This window comes from Colias eurytheme, chromosome 1 (genome assembly GCF_061535395.1).
Source record: "Colias eurytheme isolate Ceu_HAF_F1 chromosome 1, ilColEury1 Martin Lab GWU primary, whole genome shotgun sequence".
Classification (NCBI taxonomy): Eukaryota; Metazoa; Arthropoda; class Insecta; order Lepidoptera; family Pieridae; genus Colias; species Colias eurytheme.
Window position 1 is genome coordinate 15,761,567 of NC_142980.1, and position 23,873 is coordinate 15,785,439.

At 36.1% G+C, this 23,873-nt stretch overlaps 1 protein-coding gene across 8 annotated transcripts in view; it reads left to right on the forward strand.

The window, feature by feature from the left end:
• The window catches only part of cyc (basic helix-loop-helix ARNT-like protein cyc), a 74,524-nt gene that overhangs the window by 24,282 nt on the left and 26,369 nt on the right, over nt 1–23,873 (forward strand). The window contains exon 1 of one of the 8 annotated variants that reach the window (XM_090106216.1): nt 11,523–11,791. The exons of 5 other annotated variants lie outside the window; for them this stretch is intronic. In XM_090106216.1, the coding sequence (XP_089962342.1) occupies nt 11,703–11,791 (89 nt within the window). In that variant the 5' untranslated portion in view covers nt 11,523–11,702. Of the gene's footprint in view, nt 1–11,522; nt 11,792–23,873 lie in introns of those variants that run through there. 2 more of the 8 variants (XM_090106225.1, XM_090106211.1) reach the window with 2 other exon arrangements.

The window sequence follows — 23,873 nt, forward strand, 5'->3', positions numbered from 1 at the left end:
ACAATTTAGTAACCGAGAATTCAGAGGATTAAAGAAAATACCTGCCTGATCATTTTATCAAACTCTAAAAGAATTATGGTTATTTCGCATCACTCGGTTTATTAGTTTGGTAATAATTATTAAAGGTAGTTACAACCCTAGCCATTGAGTCGAACGGTAGGCAACACAATATCGACTTTGTGCGGGTACATAATTATGGTACATTTCTTCTTGCTGTGAAGCGTAATTATTATTATTAAGATTTTTTAGGCTATTTTGAATCAGCTGTTCTAATTTAATTCTAGAAATTTATTAAAACGTGATTTTTTTTAAAGTATATTATGAGTTTATAAATACCTCAACCAATAGTTATTGTGTCCTATCCTCATTTCTTTATATCTTGGTAGTTAACTAAAGTGTTAAATTTACATAACCTCAACAACAACATTTACACTGCCACTGCACTAAAACTAATATGGAATCCATCACACAGTCTATTGATCAGATGTTTGAAGTGTTTAACCACAGAATGGATGAGTTCCAAAAGGATCTCCAGACAATTTCAACAGCCCCAATGGGTAGCCCGTCTTCTAAATTAGCGTCTGACTTTACAGTCTTTCGCACATTTGTCTTGACATCACTACAGTGTCTACAGTCTGAGGTTATCCTCCTGAGTAACAAAACAAAAGTACCTACGACGGACGACCACGCTTCGAGTTGCCAAAGTAAAGCAAGCAAGTTTTCCATTTTTCTGTATGAGTATACAGAACTTCAAAACGCCACCTGCTACGGTTTATATTATGAACGATGGTTATAAAAATAAAAGTTATATTTGGTGGTGTAAACTATTTTATTGATCAATAATTTTGGAATTTAAAACTGTCAACATTGATTACAATAAAACGCAGTTTTATTTTATTACACTATTGTTTTTTTATCAAAACATGTATTTGAAGTACCATATAATATTATGCTGATCCAAGCATTTTCACTCAAAACTAATATCACTAATGATTTGTAAAAGTAAATTATTTCAATATACATTTCATAACCAACAAGTAAGAATAATTATTATTATTCCTACCTACAACAACAAACCTAAAACACTATTTACTATGGGAAAATAACCAGGAAGGTGAAAAACATATTATTATTTACGATTTCGACGCACTCGACTTTTAGTAAAATATAGTAGGGAAACATAATATTATGGTTTTGATTTTTGCTACTAGTATAAGAAAACTGCGTGTTCAAACTACTTGTTTGTCTGTCTGAAAATTCGGAAGTACTTTGGTAGTTTACCGATTTATAATAATATTGTATATATCGTTGTTTAAAAAATATTCAAACACAATAAAATATGATATATGTACTGATTTATCACTGGTTTCAGTGATGAACTGATGAGTCAATTATAGCCACTATACTTTCGTCATACGTGTGTATGATTGATGTGATTTGCAACGTGGTGATATTTCAGAAAAATCACGGGTCAAATTGTCCCACCGAAAATATAACTGCGTTATAAGAATAACTATACCTACGATAAATTATACATAATACAATATAGTCTCAAATGCATACTAGTGAAATATTTTATTTGAATCAATAAAATAAAAAAATAAATAAAAATAATAATAATACAAAAATAAATTCACAACACAAGAAAATCCGCGCGCAAATCATAGCGCGTGACAATGAAATCAAGAACTTTCGAGCCGACGCGGACGACGAAGGAGCCTAACAAAAGTACCTACAATCATAGGCGGCTCGTGACAAAATTGTATGGCCGTGTTCACTTGAAATAAAACAACGAAAATAGGTACCTACAATAGCGTTAGCACTACAAAAAAAATGAGCACCACATTATAAATGTCTATTTATACACTAAAAATTATAGAGTATTTCAAAACGAATTCAATTATTATTTAGCAATAATTAGAAAATCCCCGAATTTGCATTCGTGATCGTATTCATAGTGTTTGTCTACACTAATATTATAAAGAGGAAAACTTTGTTTGTTTGTTTGATTGTAATGAATAGGCTCATAAACTACTGGACATTTTACCAATGTTTGCAAGTTTGTGATTACTTTGATAGTTTACCGATTTATAATAATTGTATACTTATATCATTGTTTAAAAATATTCAAACACAATATGATATAGGTACTGATTTATCACTGGTTTCAGTGATGAACTGATGAGTCAATGTTAGCCACAATACTAATCACTTTCGTCATACATGTGTATGAACTATGATTGATGTGATTTGCAATGTGGTGAAATTTCATAAAAATCACGGGCCAATTTTTTGTTTTGAATCCCACCGAAAATACATATATTACTAATTGCGTTATTAGAATAATTAATTACTATACCCACGATCAATTATTACAATTTACAATATAGTCTCAAATGCATACTAGAGAAACATTGCAATTTGAATCAATTAAAATGCATAGCATACAAAAATAAATTCACAACACAAGAAATTCCGCGCGCAAATCATAGCGCGTGTCAATGAAATCAAGAATGTAAATTTATATCAAGCCGATGACGACGCCGAACTAAAGTACCTACAGTACCATTTACCTTCAGTGTACAATACAGTTTACAGACCTACGACGGACGAACAATAATGAGTAATAAATTGTTTACAAAAAAAAACATAGTTTCTAAGGTCATTAGTTTTATTTTATTTTATTGTTATTTTCTTTGAACGATTGGAAATGAAATTACTCAATTTTTACACAGAACTTTGATTTATTAGAATTATTATGCTCATTGTGTATAAGATAACGAACGCGAATGCACGACATCTAGCGCGTCAATGTCTAAACATCGCCTTTCGTTTAGACATTGACGCGCTAGATCTGTAATAAGTATATAGTCTATGCGCTAGATGTCGTGCTTTATGTCGTGTTTCGCTTGGCAAAAGTCACGCACACTACTGTAGAAGTGTCAAATTTTTCCGGTATTTTACTGTTGTTTTTCTAAGTAAATATTGTAAATTATTGATTAAAAAGGTCGAACGCGCACACATTTCATTATAGAGAAGTGATAAAATGATTAGTTTTAAAGAAATAGTGTCTGTGTTAAGTGTTTAGAGGTAATCAAAAATGTATGGAGGGACGGTCGGAACATCCACCTTAACATATTTTCTCACAAATAAATTCCGATAAAGCGCATCTAATAAAGAAAAGTCTACAAAAGCGTTAGCGAAATAATTAGGTTCTGCGAGCCGGTGTCGAGTGCCGGTGTCTGGTTGCGGGTGTCGGGTGTCTAATGTCTGCCGCTAGTTGCTTGCGAGTTGCGACGGCTTGCCCGTTATTTGCTGTGATAGACATTCCCTCGGATATCTTAATTCTTGAGCATGGAGCTTTATTACTGTCGAGTGTCGAAGCTTTTGATTCGCTCCCAAATTTAATTAAGGAACTTTTTATTCATTAAATTTTTTCTTTCGCGTAAACATTGATGAGATATACTCGAAACTCATATTCATCAATTCAAAGTCTCTCCAAAACACTGTTGAATTATACCTACAATGAGGCCTATAGTATCTTCAAATTACGTCCCACCTGTAACCTGCAATCTACCCCTTATTAGTTTTAGTCCTTGAAGCTAATTTCAGTAGTCTAATACAGATATTTATTTAGTAGGAAAATGTATAATTTTTTTTCAATATACCGACGAATGAATTGAAATATGTACTTAGTTTGTATAAAAATATGTAAATGTAATTTGAATCTTATACTTTCTTAATAATCACGGTGAAAATCTTCTTGGTTATAATTAAACAAATTACTTTAAGTTTTCCCCGTGAATTGTTGCATTGAATGTTGAATGGATCACGGCCAAGGCGAGTTACAAACGAACACTTTCATATTAATTCATGTGTCTTGGAAATGCATTGATATCTGTTCGTAGCGGCGCAATTGACATGTTAATAAGCTAAATCAACACGCGGCCGTCGGCGTCCCCTCGCAACAGCGTGGGGGATGAGTCGCTACTATATTGGATGAGCCACATCCGATCGCTATAACTGCCCGAAACCTATAAACGGCTCTTATTACGTACATTTTGCAATGACACAGATGCGCTGCATGTCGTGCTGTTTGCACGGTCGAGATGGATATCAAAATTGGAGAATGGTAGAGTTACATGTTATGATTTGTGGATTATTTCCAATAAGTTTTTAAAACTGGATTACAATATTATCAAATCTACACAGAATAAAGATTCATATATGTATTTGATGCAAGAACTCGAAAAATTTCAATCAGTCCCGGGAAAATGTTGAAAGAGCTTTAATCTGCCATAATCTCATGATGGAACTATTACTAAGCTCGATTGTTTTCAGTTTATGGGGAATTGTTGTTATGATTCAGTAGATCTAAGTTCTACGGAGATAATATTGACTTATGCACTCCAAGATAGACGCGAAGTAATCCTTGGTCTTAGAACTTTGAGCTTTCCATATAATACAGAATAATCCCACCCTGAATTTTTTTTTAAGCGACGGAAGTTTTCAAATTAGTTTAATATAAATCTCAAAATGATTGTTACACATGATATAGTTCCACGAAAATAATAAAAGGGAATTTGGAAACGTGTGTTTGCGGTCCAGTGGCAGCTGGCGAAGAGGCGCGGGCGGCGGTCGTGTTATCATAAAATGCGCAGCGCGAAGGGGCCGAGGGCGTGCCGGGGGCGGGGCTGGCACGCATCATCCGATCTTAATGATGCACTTGCAGCTTTCCCGCACGACAGCCGACCTGCACCGCGCGCCTGAAATGTAACCGAGCCCTTGAGACTCGAGCCACCGCCGCTTTCAATGTCTTTGCTATGAATATCTCATGATGGCCAACTTATAGATTCCCTAATTTAACATTATCACAATTAGAAGAAAATACTTTCAATAAACTTACGTACAATGTAATGTACACAAATACTTTAATTTTCATCGCTTTCACATCCCATAACTAAATGTCTGAATATAATTCATATGCAATGTTTTATTTGCATTGGCTATATCATATATATGTAAGGGATAGCAAACAAATTACCGGTAATAATTTATCGATGTGTTGCTATGAACATAATGTGTAGCATTGAGTATTGATGAAATGCATTCCTATTTGTTTGTGTGATGTTTAAAATTGAATCTTTAATTGATTTGAGGTACGCGGTTATAATAAACTATTGTTAGTTAATCAGTAACAATTAATGAAAAACAATGTAACGTAGGATATAACCAAACATAACATCGATATCGTGGAGATATGAGAGTGCTAATTTGGCGTAAATCCAATGAAGTTGGACACTCTCGGGCCCAATTTCCCCGTCCACTTAATCAAGATATTTTATATCAAAGTGTGAAAATTGCACTTCGATGTATGTCCTCCTCTTCAATCAATTTCCAGCGTGAAGCTGTCGCTACTAAAATCATTTTATAAACGAACTGTGGAGCTCACATCCGCGACTAATAGTTTTAGCCGCCGTGGGCTATGAATTGACCCCCAGGTAACGCGTCGCCCCGCTCGCTACGCTCGGCAAAAAACCAAAACATCCAGCACATGATGCGATGTATCGATGCAACGAATAGGGATCTGAGGCACATGCATATTGTATGATGCTCTCTTACATCACCTCCGTGACTGCTCACAATTTGAGTCGGCCATAGATTTATTCATATGGACCGATTAATGAGATGGACTATGAAATGAGATACGTGGCATATAGACTACAAGCCCGCATAGGACAAAAATATGGGTCAAGTGAACCACAAGGGGACATATCTAGAACGATAGCAGAGCAAAAAATAATAAGATTCATCACTATGCCGTCACTTGTAAGCTGTCCAACTGAGTGCAGATGAGAATTGAAAAGTACAGGTAGACTCGGTAAATTTTGGTCATATATTTTTGTACGGCATTCTTAACCATCGATAGATCCATTAAAAATAATAAGAAACCGCTCAGTGCCGTACAAAAATGGTGGTCCACCAAGTCGGAATTTTTATTTAATTTCCGAGAGTTACCGGGGGTAAATTTGGTCATTTGACCATGTACGGCATCTGTGTCATACTATTGCTATACTGCTTTTAATCCATTATTCCGCAACGCCGTACAAAAATCATGGGGACAAGGGGAAAAAATCGAGAGATGCAATCCCCTCTCTTTCCCCACTCCAGGGGGTCATTTGACACAACACGAAATAAATTTATTTTTAAAGTATTTTATGCATAGATAATATTTTTTCATGTGCCGTACATTTTCGTTGGTTCAAAGGGGAAAAATCTGAAAATGAAAAAAATCCATATAACGAAATGTTTGCTTTATATTTTTATAATAAAATATAAATATACATTAATATTAAGAAGCTCGAGGTGGTTAATTATCACCTTGGAAAGTCGGAGTCAGGTGGAATGGACTCCGTTAAATTGATGAACTAATAAAAAAGCTATGAACGAAAAGATGTGAATTATATGCAATCAGTCCATGAATACAGGTAAAGTCACAAGCAAATGTTAGTAATATATACATATTCAAAATGTACAAGTAAAGCGCTTTCAAATGATACCAAACACGGCATATTTATCTTAACTTTATTTTTTTACTCTGTATGTTTTGTCCGCTAGAGGGCGCCACATTAGATTTTGTGAAACCCCATATAGCCTTTAGCTAGCTGGTCGTTGGTTATCCAGTGAACAATTCAGACGCCTCTAATGATATGTCATTTGTCGAATTCTGATAAGTAGTTTAGAAGTTACGAGGGAATAGATGAACATACATACATGACCTGTAAACAACCATAACCCTCCTTTTGCTTTGCCGTAGTTGGGTAAAAATATGTTAATGCCGTACTGTATCAAATGGCCATAAAGCACTCTTAAAATTGTAGCTTTCGTCGCTTTCATCAGCCTAAAAGATGTGGTCTGCACAAAAATGTACGGCATCGTTTTTTCCTAATTTATCTATGTTAATACTATTTAAAACAACGGATAAAGTGTAGAAAACTATTATATTTCATTAATCTACGATGTTTAAACTTTAACAAAATTTCTGGTTTTGCATTTCTCTATAACTTTTTTTAGAACGGTTTCTTTTGAACGGCAACACTATACAACAATTGAATTTTACAATATCATGTTAAAAAAAAAGTTCCCGTACAGGGTCAAATGACCTTACAGCTCTTTATATCAAGAATTCGATGAAATTAAGATGATTATTGGTATACATTTAAAAGAACAATTATTTTTTGACGGCATTGCTTTTAATAGTACTTTTGAGTGCTAGATAATGTTTTGGAACCGAAGCCGTACTTAGTCAAATGACCCCCTGGAGTGGGGAAAGAGAGGGGATTGCATCTCTCGATTTTTTCCCCTTGTTCCCATGATTTTTGTACGGCGTTGCGGAATAATGGATTAAAAGCAGTATAGCAATAGTATGACACAGATGCCGTACATGGTCAAATGACCAAATTTACCCCCGGTAACTCTCGGAAATTAAATAAAAATTCCGACTTGGTGGACCACCATTTTTGTACGGCACTGAGCGGTTTCTTATTATTTTTAATGGATCTATCGATGGTTAAGAATGCCGTACAAAAATATATGACCAAAATTTACCGAGTCTACCTGTACTTTTCAATTCTCATCTGCACTCAGTTGGACAGCTTACAAGTGACGGCATAGTGATGAATCTTATTATTTTTTGCTCTGCTATCGTTCTAGATATGTCCCCTGGTGGTTCATTTGACCCATATTTTTGTCCTATGCGGGCTTGTAGTCTAATACTGAACGGTTGTGTGACGTGTACCTTACGAGTCGAGGAGTAAATAATAATGCATTGTTTGTCTCAGGGCGGGCAGGACAAGCGTCACAGGCGCCTGCCCTGCGCCGCCTGAACGCCACGTAATTTGTTTGTATCCAGCAAAATGAATGGCAGAGATTTTACTGTGTTTTCATCTTGCACACACAGATATCTAGCTACCTATGCGTTTTGGTCGACTTATGTTGCTCTACATTACGTGCGTAAGGTTGGAATAAATTTAAAATCTGACTTGACTATGTATTTATTGCAAAATGGAAGTTGCGATTTTATTATAGTTTATTTTTAGAAGTGAATGTGTTATTTAGGAAACAAACACTGGAAAGTGGAATGCAAAACTAGGCAACTATAATCGTTGGCAACTATAATCGTTGTAACTTATTCACCAGACCCTATGTAGATTCCATATTTTTCAATTTCAAACAGGCATAGCCAATAGCCATATTGCATTTGTTTGTTACATGATATTTTAAATTTTCATAACCTTTTAACAAAGTTTTAGATTTCAACTATAGTACAATAAAAAATATCGGTAGTTACGGCAGAATTGAGAACCTTTTTCTGAGAGGGTTAAAAATAAAGCAGTATTAAAAGAAAATTACTAACTTTTTTTACTAATCTATATATATACATATACTAAATCTGTAGAAGGGTCAATTCTGTACATTGAAAATATTGAAAAAATAAATAGCAGGGGTGTTACTGGATCGATACCAAACCCAAATATGTGATTAAAAAAATTTTTGTCTGTCTGTCTGTCTGTATGTGAAGACATCACGTGAAAACTAACGGTTCGATTTCGATGAAACTTGGTATAATTATACCTTATTATCCTGGGCGTAAAATAGGATACTTTTTATCCTGGAAAAATACGTAGAAAAAAATTAATCTTAATTTTTCAGTTTTATCCATTTAATAGACGTTGTTCTGTAGAACCGCGAACACGCGTTGCGTATTATTATAGGCCTAGCCGTATTTGGGTCCAATAGATATTTATAAGATTTCATTGTTAGAGTTACTCAAAATGGAGAAATAAACCATCCACGCGAAGACCGACATCCGCGCGGACGGAGTCGCGGGTGGAAGCTAGTTAAACAATAATTTTATTGTTTCGATTCTTATATTCGAAATAATACAAGTTATTAATTCTGTGAAACGAAATTATTTTATTTATTTGATGCTTACAAATTATTGCTATAATATTGTGTTCGTTTTAATTATTATTTTATTGACAAAGGTCGAGGTAATCTTATGTTCTATACATTCTGCACCGGGATTGGTACAGACGAACCCTTTACCCCGCCGTTCGACTGTTTTGTTAGGCGCGGGACATATACAAGCGGCGCGGCGCGCATCGGGCGCACCGCGGGCGCACTGCCGGCGCGCCGCGGGCGCGCTGCCGGCGCGCATCGGGCGCGCTGTTGGCGTCCGAAAATGATATTTATATAGAGTGGTTAAATGCATTTTCTTCATGCATAATTTAGTAAAATTATGTTTTTTGTGCTAAAAGAGATTAACATTAATTTGAAAGTAACGATTTTGTTTTGATAATTCCTTGTAAGTAAATAGCGAGGATAACCCCACGATTGCAAATATATCTTTGTTGGAAATGTTGGAATTTACTTGGAAAATTTTATAGTACTTTTAAAGTAATTTTAAAGTAGTACTGGTGTAATGATGGAAGAAAAGAAGGTTAAAATAACACAAAATTTATATTGTACTAGCGGTCCGCCCCGGCTTCGCCCGTGGTACATATTTCGCAATAAAAGGTAGCCTATGTTCTTTCTCAGGGTCTAAAGATTATCTGTGCCAAATTTCATCAAAGTGAAAACCATACATACATACATACATACATACATACATACATACATACATACATACATACATACATACAAACCTTTCCTCTTTATAATATTAGTATAGATAAAATATGGTTTTCAAACACAGGTTTACATTTAAACCATATAAATCTTATCATTAAAATCTCAGTTCAAAAGTATTTACAGTACTGATCATTCCACAATATTATTACAATTACAAATAAATAAAAAACACAATCAAAATCAGGATTATCTTTATTTCTGACATTGTAAATACATGGGAACTTTCATTATGCTCTTCTTCATTTTCACTTTCCCTACTGCCATCACCTGTGTAAATAATTTCATCGATTAATTCAATTCACCTTTAAAAACAAAACGAAGAAGGGTATGTAATAGCAGCTCTATATAATTCCACACAGAGAGAACACATTTTTGACTGACAGGCTACCGTCTCCTACCACCCGATTTGTTTTTGATTGTGTATGACCGTGAATTGACCTCTATTTGGATGCGATGGGGGAAGCGCGCCTGCGGTACGCCTGCGGTACGCCCGCGGCGCAACCGTGGCGTGCCGCCTCGTCGCCTTTCCAAAATTCTTTCATACAAAATGTATAAGAAGGACGTGGTGCAAAACAGATTCAAGAGGTGCGCTTATGGCACGCCCGCGCCCGCGCCGCTTGTGTTTGACCCGCGCCTTAGTAACTTTGTTTCGTAATGGCTGCTGAAAAAGTGTAGTCACTTGTTTTTGATAGCTACCTATATTAGTCACTAGTTGAACACAAGTTGAATTTTAATTTAATGAAATTGCAGTGATAATTGGTATAAGCTAGTAGATAACCACACTCTCCGTACCTTCTAAACTACTCTAAAATTATGACTAGGAAATTTCCTCTGTTAGGTCAAGCCTAACATCTAGTCTAGTAAGCAGTCTTCTCTAGACCGACAATGAAGCTTTTATTTTACTACTAATTAATCTATATTTTGCAGTATAATTATGATATTTGTCTATATCGGGGCACGTCGCGTGGTGTGCGGCGCGTTCCTCGTTTTATGAGAGCGCAGGCTGTGATATTGGCTGCCCGGCTCGCAGCTCGCTGACGGCCATCATCACTCTATATCAGACATGTCTCAATTAAATTCACTGTATTATATCATATTTTGCTGGGGAATATTCCCTTCACAATGGACACGTTTTCCCTTTGTGTGAATCATTCCGGGATTTTATTCAGGTGTTTGTTTTTCAACGAGAAGAATGAGGGCTTTTGATAAATTAATTAAGAAAACCCGTTTTCCTCCTTTGGACAATAGTATTTAACTTTGCATGGTGTTTCACCATGGTTGGGCAATGGCTTCTTTGATAGAGAAACTTACGATAGAGTTGTGACAATTGACAGATGTTTGTTCAGTTACATATTTTTACGGGAAATAAACTAAACTTAAAATTAAGCAGGGTTCTTCAAATGTTTGTACCTACGTACCTACGAGTATAAAACCTCACAATGTTGGAGACTGGAGTATGGGCTAGATGCATGTAAACGATTGTCTTTTCGGGTAAAAAGAGGTGATAAGTGATAACTAAGTCCTATATTTTTTGTTTATCTCCACCGGACTTCGAAACAAAGGCGATTCGGCTCTATGCTCATTGCACACGCGTACCTACGTTATTAGACAAAATAAAGTAAAAATATTGTCATGTGTAGGTACCTATATAAAAGTTATATGAATATTCCACAAACTGCGCGAAATTAATAAAATTTCGGTTTGAACGTGTCCATTATTTACACTTTCTACATGTACATTTTTGACACTATAAAAAGTTTTCAAATGTTAACGGAAGTTCCGCGGAAACCCGAGGCAGGGGTGCCGGGAAAAGCGTCGTGTGCGTCGGATGCGTTGGGCGCGTTGCTGCGCGGCGCCGCGGCGAAGGCTCGCAGGGCGACTCGAGAGGCGGCCGGCGAGCTGCACAGGTGCCCGAGCGGGCTGCGAGGTGCGAGTTGCGAGCGGCGAACAGTTAGCACGCAGCCGTTGTCGGAACAGGTTGTACCGCGCCGGCCCCGCCGCGCCGCGACATGACGCGCGAATACTCTCGAGTTCAGGAGTTCTACCTGCAGATGCACGAGCTGCAGCCGCCCCTGAGCTACCATCACTTCGACTTGCAGTGAGTGACCCGAGCATTCGTACCACATATTTATTTTATTAACGCAATTACACAACTATGTAATGACCATTTCAGATATTATGTTATAAGACGTCCTGAGATTGTTTGTTTTCATTCAATAAAAATATAACTCGATTGAAATTTATCTAAGTTAATTAAATACCTGGTCCTTCGATAAAAATAAAATTTTATTTAAAAAAAATGAAAAATTATTTTTTCGAAAATGAGATACACTTTTTAGGCTTAAGCAGTTTTCCGTTAGACCGGTTCGACATCAAAGTTAAATAAACATTGCTATTTTCGTGCGGTCACAAATAGTTAAGTATGTATTTACTTTGAAAGTTTTTTAAAATAAAAATAAATTATCTATACTAATATACTTACTTAATACCTAAACTTAAAAACTAATACTTAAGTTATTTTTTTTAAAGATTTCTAAAATAATAAAACTTCTTACTTAAAATATATTGTGATTCGTGACTGATTGCATCTTAAATTTAATGATTTTAAAAAATATTTCGAAGTATGTACTAAAAATTTAGAAAGAATACATTCAACATCGTCTTTGAAGATACTACCTAGAAGTAAGATTTCTAGGTAGTATCCACAGTAGGTACATAATAAGACAATAATATTGAGCGTTTTACAAAATGTGTTTGTTTGGATGCGCTTCACTGGAGTACGATAGTTTTATTTATTCCGATAATATAATATGTGTGACATAATCTTCGTAATGTATTCAAAATGTTTTTTGCCGAAAACGCTCGTTTATTTAATATTCCTACAAGAAAAATATAATTGTGTACCTACAGGTAATATAAACCTGCTGTGGTGTGAAAATATAGATAATGAGTTGCAATTACCTACACTTTATATAGTTTATATTTTGCTCTTTTATTAGGTTTGCTTACAAGGAGTTTAAATAAACTACACTCTGTCCATTATATTATTTGCTTTTTGACAGCTTCACGCCTATGAATTTCGTGTCACAATGTTTGTCCTCAATGGACTCCTAAACCACTTAACCGGGGCGGACCGCTAGTTATCCATACTTACTAATATTATAAATGCGAAAGTAACTCTGTCTGTCTGTCTGTTACTCAATCACGCCTAAATTACTGAACCAATTTTCATGAAATTTGGTATGGAGATATTTTGATACCCGAGAAAGGACATAGGCTACTTTTTATCCCGGGAAAATGACGCATTCCGGAAATCATGCGTGAAGTCCCTTCACATGCGTGAAGTCCCTCTATTGGAGGAGCAATAAACAAAGAAGCAGAAGAAAAAGACCACCAAATTGGTTAAGACTTAAGAGTGAGGTCACTTTATATAATATATTTTTTGGCTTATTCTCAGCAAGTTGCATTGAAAATAGTTTATGATGATGGTTGATGGTTTTATTTAAGATGGCGGATCTTGGGTTTGTCGCCTTGTTGGATCTAGAACACAGCTAACGTTGTCTATGGCTATTTTGAACCTGTATAAAAATTTTCAGCTCAATCGGCTAAAGATATTGGGTACAGAATTGAGTTGTAGGATTTCTTGACAGGTTCGAAAATTAAACGAATAACCAATTTTTTTAAGTCGCTCTTTATTTTGTACGGAGCCTCTGTTTTGTGAATCCGACTCGAATTTGAGCGATTTTTGTATCTAATAAAAATATGAATAAAAAAACTTAACGTTCAAGTTGAAAGTCAGTCTGAAAAAAAAAACTTCTTTTAAAATTTTTATAGTACATGTCATTTAATATACAGCATCTTTTCCATCGAAATCGTATATATGTTTAACTGAATTTTACCATCAACCTGTGTATTCCTAGTTGCCATATATGATATACATAGTTATTTGGTATATGGATCTCGATCTTGAGATTGATGTGAAAATGTAAGATTATTTTAAACCAATTTTAAACACTGCACTCAACAGAAAATCTCTTTAGTAGACACCAAAGCAGATTTACTTCGATTTATTTTCACCTATTACATATTGAAAACGTTGGACCTATTTTTCTAAACTAAGGAATCTAAAAACTAACAACGCCTTGCATTATACAAAAAAAAATCAAACTTTGTTGAAGTAAAAATCAATACTTATTAAAGGACAATTAAAAAATTCGAGTCCGAGAAACCTTATCAATATATGTACTTCACACTATTGTAAATGTTGTTGGTTACTACGTGGGCCACACTGAAAGTTTTGCGTAACTCATAAATAAAACAATTTATTTGAGTAATATTACATTTACTACTTTTTAAAGTATTCTCCGTTACATTTAAAACACTTTTTCATACGTTCAAACAATTTCTGGAGACATGAGGACCATTGGTCCGAGGGTATGTTTTCTGCGTGCTGTTTGTAAGCAATCACGGCCTCTTCTGGCCACGTAAATGTCGAACCACTCATTGAATCTTAGATTTTTGGGAAACCGAAGAAATAGTACGATGCTAGGTCAGGACTGCGTGTGGCATGGGTCACGTGCTCTATGTTTTCATTAGCCAAAAATGACTTTGTTTTGGTCGCGGTGTGCGCCGGAGCACTGTCATGGTGCAACAGGATGCAACCTCTAGGTCGCTTTTCCCTCATTTTTTCTAAGACATTGGACAAACAAATAGTGGTGTACGACTCAGCATTAACAGTATATTGTAGCTCAAGTGGTATAGTGCAGACAGAACCCATCTTGGAGAAAAAAAACGCAATCATTTGTTTGTCGACCCTTCTCACCTGCCTTAATTTTGTTGGTTTCCTGTCACTTTCAACCACCCCCAAAGAATATTGGTGATTTATTTCTGGAATATAACAATATATTCATGTTTCATATCCTGTTACGATATTATCCACAGCATTATAATGTCCGTGATTGTACTTTAATAGCATTTCTTTACACCAATCTACTCGATGTCGTTTTTATTCTGGAGTGAGTTTGTGAGCAATCCACTGGCAATCAAGCTTCCTAATTTTGAAATGTTCATGTAAAATTTTCTGAATTTGGCTCATACCAATCCCCAAATGTCCCCGAATCTCCTAATAAGTGATATGGCAAATTTCTTAAATTAGTCGTCTGACGGTAGCCATATTTTCCTCCGTGATCGCAGTTCAGGGTTGACCTTCACGAATGTCATCATGGAGAGAAACATGGCCGCGATGAAATTCAGCATATCAATGCCTTACAGTCCTCAACTAAGGTGCTTCCCTCCAGAAAGTATTTTAAAGGCGAGCAGTGCAAGCTTTCGGAGAAAGCGAACTTTTAAAATCGTAAAAAATCACCGCCCTAAAATTCTTTCGTGCTAGTTCCATTTTTGCTACGGATAACGAACTTCAACTTGAGATAAAAAACAATTGACAAGTTCTTCCCGCCCAATTTTTTTTTCTACAACTAATGAGACTTCATATGTTAAAAAAATATAACATTCAAAATTCAAACATTTATGGGTGGCCCGCAACGCAAAACTTTTAGTGTGCACTAGGTATAATTCATGAATGTATGAACAAATTGTATAATCATTTTTTTCGGTCTTCGTCTGTATTGGGATAATTACTCTTAAAATTTGGAGATTCGGGTGGGCAGCTAGTCTATAGTAAAACAGTTAGGAAAGGTTTGATGTAAGCAATAATATATATACATACTAGTGGTCCGCCTCGGCTTCGCCCGTGGTACCTACATGTTTAAACTATCCTATCTCTCAAGTTGGATCCAACTGCACATGGTGTGCGAATTTTATTATAACCGGTTAAGTGGTTAAGGAGTCCATTGAGGACAAACATTGTGACACGAGATTTATATATATTAAGATATGTATATAATACGGTACAGACATCACACCCACACGGTACTGACTGCGATGACAGCTTATAAAGTTTTGCAACACCGCTAATCATATTTTAGCGACCATCAGACTAATTTCATTGAGTTCAGTCTAAATTTGTGGTTTTAGCCGTGCATTGATAATTACCCATGTATAATTATTAATTACAGATGTTTATCTGTAATTTCATAGTAGAATCCATATAAACTATTAAGTTACCTGTGTCCTTAGCATGGATTCACTTCCCTCATCCTATATTGATCCTGAGAAAGATGCCAAAGAACTATGGTCGTGTCATATATCCTATCTTACTTCCAGTAAACTTTACAGTTCTTATAAAAATCTAATACAATAATAATATTATAACAGTGCCTACTTATATTTATTAAAGTCTATTTGAACACACATGTATCGAGATGGTGGAATATCTTAGATATCGTTTCTTGGCAGATATCCTATGTCATAAAGGTTTCCCGTCTAAATTGCATGTTTCTCGCTGGAGCGAGAACCAGCACCTTTGTTCTGGGATGATCGATGTCTTACCATATCCGATAGAAAATCAAAACATAAGCGGGAATTATTGTGACGGGATATTAAGTACGTGTTTGCGACCAAATAGACTTCACAATAAGGAACATGGATGGTACATTTTTGATTTTATCGAGTGGTCGTATTCCGGCGTCGGTGGGTGTCGCGCGGCGCTCCAGGTGTTTGGTTTGGCAGAGCGGGGCGCTTTTGCAAGTGGGTGCACTCGGCTATTTCGAGCGGCAATCCGTGTTTTGTTTGGGGATTATTTCAACCTCAAGTGCTGTGTGGTCGGGGCTACTCGTTTGTTGCTTACGTGAAAGGCGGGCCGAGTGTAGGAAGCGGAATTTTCTTTACAAGAAATTGTGTAAACAAATTTATTCTTAGAATCTATCTTTCTTATCTCTCTTATCTTCATTTTTTGTATTTATTGTCTAAAAAAAATAATAATAACGTTCATTACTACATATCTTATGCACTACGACTAATTTTACAGATAAACGCAATTAACCATATTACATTGTATTTATTTGTAAAGTTTCATGTCATAATAATTTAATTAACATACTTAATTTTCTGCTCCATTACGTTTTTAAATCTGATGCATAATATATAACATTCAATCAAATGGAATTTGTTTCTAATTGAGTTATAAATAAATAAATAAAGCCTTTATTAACATAAATCTAAATGGTACATTTCTTCTTAAAAACTAATTAAGTATTATTAGACATGTAAGTTTATGAAAGCAACATCATATTAAAATAATATTGTTTGCATTAGACACCGGTTTTATGATTGTCTTGCTCTTGGGCATAGGCCTCCCCAAGAATTCTCCACATCGACCTATTTCTTGCTATCCTCGTCCAGCATGGTCCTGCCACCTACTTTATATATCATTTTATTATATCTAGGGCACCATTCCGTCACCTCCCTCGTCCACTTTTCTATCTTACTTCTTGTTAAATGTCCTGCCCATTTCCATTTCAGCTGTTTGATTCGGTACTTATTATATCAATAACTTTAGTTTGTTTCCTATAGTTGTTTTTAGCAATTTTAGCCTAATTTTGTCTTTTAGTTTTACATTAAGTATGCTTCTTTCCATTCAGTGTTGGCAAGTCTCTAGAGATTTTATGTTTTTCTTCGTACAACTCCATGTCTGACAACCATAGGTCATGCTTGGTAGTATGCATGTATTAAATAGTTTGGAAAATCCAAAAGTGCACGCCTCATAATTTTTTTTTTAATAATTATTTATTAATTATTATTTTTGTTTATTTAATAACAAATAAACCACATCGAATCAGACCCTGAAAAATGAAAGGGTTCTATTCCTGAGCATACTCAAGCGTAAGAGAGAAAAAAAGACTCGATTAGTAAAGTATTTCGGTCGCTATCGTGTTAACAAGAAAATCCTCCGCACATACAGACACACGGACGTCCAAGACAGAACTTTTTTAAACTGTTTTTTAACTAGTTTAAATAACAAAATATAATGAATGTTAAAAATAGTGTTTTTTCTTAATATGTGTGTGTATGTATTATCTTACAAGTGCAATGTATGATACATAAAGACATTTTAAGTTTGAAAAATCAGATGTTTTGCGCGAAGTGACAGTAGTACCCACCTCAACGCTTCGCTTATGAGGCGTGCAATATCTTCTTCTTGCCTTCAATTGGAATATCTGCGTTTTTCATTATGTCTCTTAGAGCCCAGTATCTCTTCCATCCCAATTTAATTAATATTTAAAATATTAATTAAACTGAAATGTATCAATACAAGCATAATTGTTAAAAATATTTGATATCCATACTCCATATCCAATTGCAGCAACGTAGCTGTTTTTGACCGAGGCTGGCGGAGGCTTTTATACAAATCCTCTTTTTTTATTTTAAATGCTATTGTTTTATCGTTTTCCCTCAGATATATAATATGTACCTTTTTTAGGTCTTAGAGTTCCGAAACTCTCTAGTAACTCTCTCACTTTGTTGTCCGTCTGTCTGTCTGTTAACACACTTTTTCTCAGGAACGCGTGGAGGTATCTGGGTTCCAGTCAACACAGAGTATTGAAATTTGGTTAAAACAGATAAAGGAAAAATTACTAAACAGTAAACACATACATTTTAAAGTTACAACATAATAAAAAAAATACGTTTGTTCGGAGCCCTCGGTGCGCGACTCCGACTCAAACTTGGTCGGCAACTCGACTTAACTTTTTAATATTTCAAGTGCTGTCAATAAAACCGGAAATTATAAATTAAATGTTACTCAGATACTTAACTGTGAAATTATTTTCGCAGCTACCATAAATGTATAGCTACTTTTGTATATTAAATCTTAATGCTTCCAATATACGCAGTATTAACCCGGAATATTGTGCGTGGATAGTGACTGCTAATGAGTTGGGCTTGGAATGCACACATTATGATGTAGTTATGCGTACAGGAGCCTCTTGTTATCCGCTTGGGGGGCGACTCAAGACTCACGGCGGTCGGGGCAACTATCGCTTTACCAATTTATGCCCTATACATAACTGATAATTTGGCTATTCTTAATTATTTTTGATGTTTGGAAATGATTGATCAATCAGCACACAATAGATTCTTGGTTGCTGTTCGATGTTGTCTCCGCTTCCGCACTGGAACCCCTTGACTATGCAAAGTGCTTCTAAAAAGAGTAGGTAGAGTCTATTTGAAAGATTATGTAGTTTGATTTTGAAAATAATATTATATGCCGAATGGATGACATTTTTGTTTTTATATTGTTTCAGTGATAACTTTATTATCGATAATGCGATAATTATGAAAATGATAGATAAGCTAATAATAGCAATTTATATTTGGAAATACACACCGGAGTAGTCGGCTTCTAGGCAGACATATTATGTAGATTGTAGACTGTAGAGGTTGTCCATGCGTTCAGTGAGACCGCCACTCTGCGTCGACAATTCATTGGCAAATATCAATCGCGGCCGAGCCACACAAAGCGGGCGCGTTACATCAAAGCGCACCTTGCAGGTCGGATAATCATCTCTGTTGTGATCGGGTTAATTTCCCGCAGTTGCCGGCAAACACCGATATTGTCGCCGTTTCATTTGAGACGTATTCGATGTCAGTGCACGCAGATCGCTGCCCGGTGAGGGGGCGGGGGGGACGCGGTCAGATAATCTGAGCTGGTCGCAACATGCGTCCGTTTTAATTAAGTCTTGCTTAAACCCTAGCCCCATTAGGTCGCCGTAATGCACCAAATACTCGTATTTATGTCTTTATTCCTGTGCATTATTGGCTCTACTTCATTAGTCCAATGATCAGCACGTAACATGTGAAAGAATCGCTCGCGTTGTTCTAAAAAAAGATATTGCCATGTAAAGGACGGAGTTACTAGGTACCTATCCATACTAATATTATAAATGCGAATGTAACTCTGTCTCTGTCTCTGTCTGTCTGTTACTCAATCACGCCTAAACTACTGAACCAATTTGCGTGAAATTTGGTATGGAGATATTTTGATACCCGAGAAAGGACATAGGCTACTTTTTATTGCGAAATATGTACCACGGGCGAAGCCGGGGCGGACCGCTAGTAGGCAATAAACCAAAATGTTTCAAAGAAAACGTGGCTTTCACCCTATAAGACTAAAAGTAGTATAACAGATAATTATTATGTAGATGTTTACTTGTGAAGTATGCACTATAAACATCTCTCGTATGCCAATGCTCTACGTCTGGTCCGACCGAGCCTCCGTCGAAATTCGGTCGGGATGGCTACTTCAAAGAGCATTTACTTACCTGTCTTTGCTTTTGCTGGTTTGTTTGTATAAATATAAACTATGCGCAGGATATACTGATGAACTAGGCTAAATAACATCGGTTTTCCTGTAAGCTTTGAGAGTTAATTTTGTAGCTCGTGCTCTGCTCCATGCAACGGTTTGCTGAACGCTGAATTTAGTAGGTTATGTTCAAGACAAGAATTCCTTTCTGTTTAACTATTATTATACGCTTTATTTTCTTGCTATTTGTCCTAATTACTCTGGGTACACAATACACATGAGCACTAATTGTATCAGTTACGTGCTTGTTGCTTCAAAAAGATGTATTTTTAAATATTTCAGTTTTCATTTAACGGATAAAATGCAGGTATATTTAAAATGATAAAATATTTTTTTCATTTGTATTTTCTCTTACAAAGAGCTTTTAATTAAAATACAAATAAGTTTCCCGAATTCGACTTCATTGTAAAATGTTATTAATATCCTAAAGGATATATATTATTATGTCAATAATAAATGAATATCCATTAAAACGAAATTCGGCTTCCGTACGGATGGCTGCTTGATTTTATTTGTTCAAAACTGAAATGGTTGAAAGGTAGGATTTATTAGTATTTGAAACAAGCTGGGGTTTACGCGCTGTTGGCTTGAGGCGCATGAGCGCATCCCGGAAGATAGCGCAGTAGAGGAGGTAAGGAGATGTAATCTATCCCATAGCTGCTTAGGGTACGCAATTGGGCCGATTTGAAAGCGGTTTAAGAGTTCGTATGCACCTGTTGCTACTTAATACCTTTTTTTGTATGTGGGGAAATCTTGCATAGATACCCACGGCCTCCGGGGAAGAGGCCGTGGGTTATGTCGGATTTCTACCGACCAAAACCCCACTGTGTTCCGTCAAGCCGCATCAACGACAGGGCCACGGGTATAGGTAGAATTCGTCCGTGACCCCATCAGCGGCAGCCCGTCGCAGGGCCCAAACAATCTGAGAGCCTGCCAGCTCTACCCTCATGGAGTGGCGTGAGCGGAACACGTCTACGCCGCCTCATCGCACCGGACAATGGACTAAATCCCCGCTACATCGCCCGGCGCCACGTTCCACCTGCCACCCGGACCTAACACAAACAATAATCGTATCGATATTACTCCATGTGTTCCTGCGAATCGCCGAGCACACCGCACCTACGCGCTCATAAGTAATGTTTAATTAGCTAAGCCCCTGTTAATGTGCAGTGTGGACGCGCTTTACATCGGCGCTATGTAGCGCGCCGGAGCCTCGCCACACAAACAAGCGATGTACTGCAAACTTATTGTTGCGGAATTTCAATTGTTATTCGCTTACACGTTTAACGTATTGTATACCTACAATACCTGTAGAACACCGGAACCGAGTGTATGAGTTTGAGTGATTCCCTCATAATTCCTTTTCGAGTGGGTCTATTTGTTTATTGTTAACGGCTAACGCACTATATGTTATTATATATAGGAATATTTACATAACAAAAGAATTGTTGAACATTAAGTAATTGGTTGATAAAAAAAGATTATCATTTGGCATGAATTATTATCGTCATCGATCCTTGATATTATCGATATTAATTGTTAACGCATACTATCTTTTCTTTTTACTGTATCTAATTATTATAGATAAATGCAAAATTGGTCGCAGTACAGAACATCTCTACCTTCCCTTAAATTTACCATCGCTACCGAGATGTAGAGACATATGCTCATTGCACAAATGTGCACTGCAGTTGCCCCCGGCGACAGGTTCGATACTGGCTGTATACACTATACAGTGTAACGAGTGGTCGGTGATGCAAGAGCGGTAACTCAGCGCACCTGCGATAAGCCGCGATAACGCGCCACGTGCGCCTGCGCTGCTCTACGTTCGCTGCACTCAGAGTATCGCTGCTACGTTATTTGGTTTAGCGGTGGTAGCCAAGGAAGTGTTTGAATGTAGCAATATTTAATGTTGATACAGATAATTTACTTCAATTAGACACATAGGTAATATGTTTCAGGTGTACATGTGTCGAAAAACGTAGTGTGGTATGTACCTAAACATTTTGATTATTGCCAAATTTTAGCCCTGTATCCTATCGGTCTCGCAATAACCCTCAACCCTTACTGGAGATACAAACATCAGTTGAAACCCAACAACTGATCAGAAAATAAGTTAATAAAATGTAACAAAAAACTTTTAATTGGAATCACAATTAAAAATATTCGTCGCGCTAACGACTCCATCGACTTGTGACGACTGACGGCGTTCCTTAGTTACTCCTTTCCTTATTAGCCACTCGATATTTTGTTTGATCTAATTATTAATCTTAAAGTTTTTATAATGATAATTCAAATACATATAAAAAAATTGATGTGCTCATTACGTACTCAGCATAACAAAAACTAAGAAAAAGATTTAAACTCATTACTCAAAGTTTATTAGATTAAGGCATGATTAAGGCATTAGTAATAATATGATTATTAAATGTAAAAACTTGTTTCGAACACCAACAGCCACATAAAAATGAATACAATAAAGATATGATATAATAAATATGAAGATACGCTAAATTTTAATTACCTAATTTATAAAAGTTCTACCGTCGCGTAGCGAGGTAAATGTTATTTTAATAAATGTATACTGTGCAAAAACCCTGTCCTACAACATGACACTCGTAAACAAACACCAGCACTTGCTCGCGATCGCATAAGCCGTGAAAGCCTTCGCATTGCAATTTGCATAAGGCACACGCAACGCGATGCCTGTACTCCGCCACCGTGCACCCAGCACCGCCCGGCCGCGGCAGGACAAGGCCCGCTACTATTGACTTACTAACACTGAAAAACATTTGCTGGTTACAGTTTATACTTTACTGGCTATCTGCCCACGGCTTCGCCCGATTTGTCTAAAACCTAATAAAATATATGCATACTAAAACCTTCCTCTTGAATCAGAGTGAGTCTTAAAAAAAATCGCTTTAAAATCTGTTGTGTAGTTTTAAAGATTTAAGGCATGAAAGGCTGAATCGGGTAGAATTCCCTTTTAATACCGAAAATTAACTTTAATTAGTTATAAGTTTATAACCGTTTTTCTTCTTAGATTCTTAATGTACATATCTAAAAAAGGTATATTAAAGTTTCGAATATGATAAAGGGCATAAACCAAAACGCTAAGTCAATATAACGTCAATTATTATTGTAGTGTTCTTACAGTGTGTTTATGAAATTGAAACACAGGGCATGGTTGTTTTAATTTTTAATCCCATATCCAAATATATTTTTAATAATTTTTATACGTACTTTTCCTACGGTAGATTCGCGCCGGTCCCCCGATCCCGCCTTGTAAATCATCTAGCAAGGTCGCTAGCCCCTATTAAGGCCTTAAGCATACATGGGGACATAGCGACAGAAAAGGCACTTTTTTAATACTATGTAGTGATTGGAAAGCTGAACAGTGTGGATGTTGGCGGTTGGATGGTGCTAATTTCAGGGACTCATTGTTCGAATTATTTTTGTATTTGATAGTCCATTTATAGATTTATAGAATTAGGTGAAATAAAATATTCCTTTTTGCGCGCGCTTCTATAGCGTACGGTGCGTAAACGGTTATTCACGAACTACATAATAGTATCGATCTGAGAAAACCTAGTAATTATAAACTACCCTGACACTGTAAGTAAGTGGAAACTATACATATTTCATCACTAGTTTATAAATAAATAATAATATATCAAGTTGGAAACGCAGCTATGGGTCATGCAGATGTGCAAACGCTATTCACTCCATGCAAGAGATTTGAGGATATAATATGATCAAAAAGTACAATTTTTGGGATAACTGTAGAACGTAATTCATTGCAATGTTCTTTATCTGTTTATATATTTGTTACCGGAAATATATGAAATCAAGGAATTGTATACAAATCCTAGGAAATGTGTACAATTCCGATACTATTTAGGAAATGTATAAAATTTTGTTT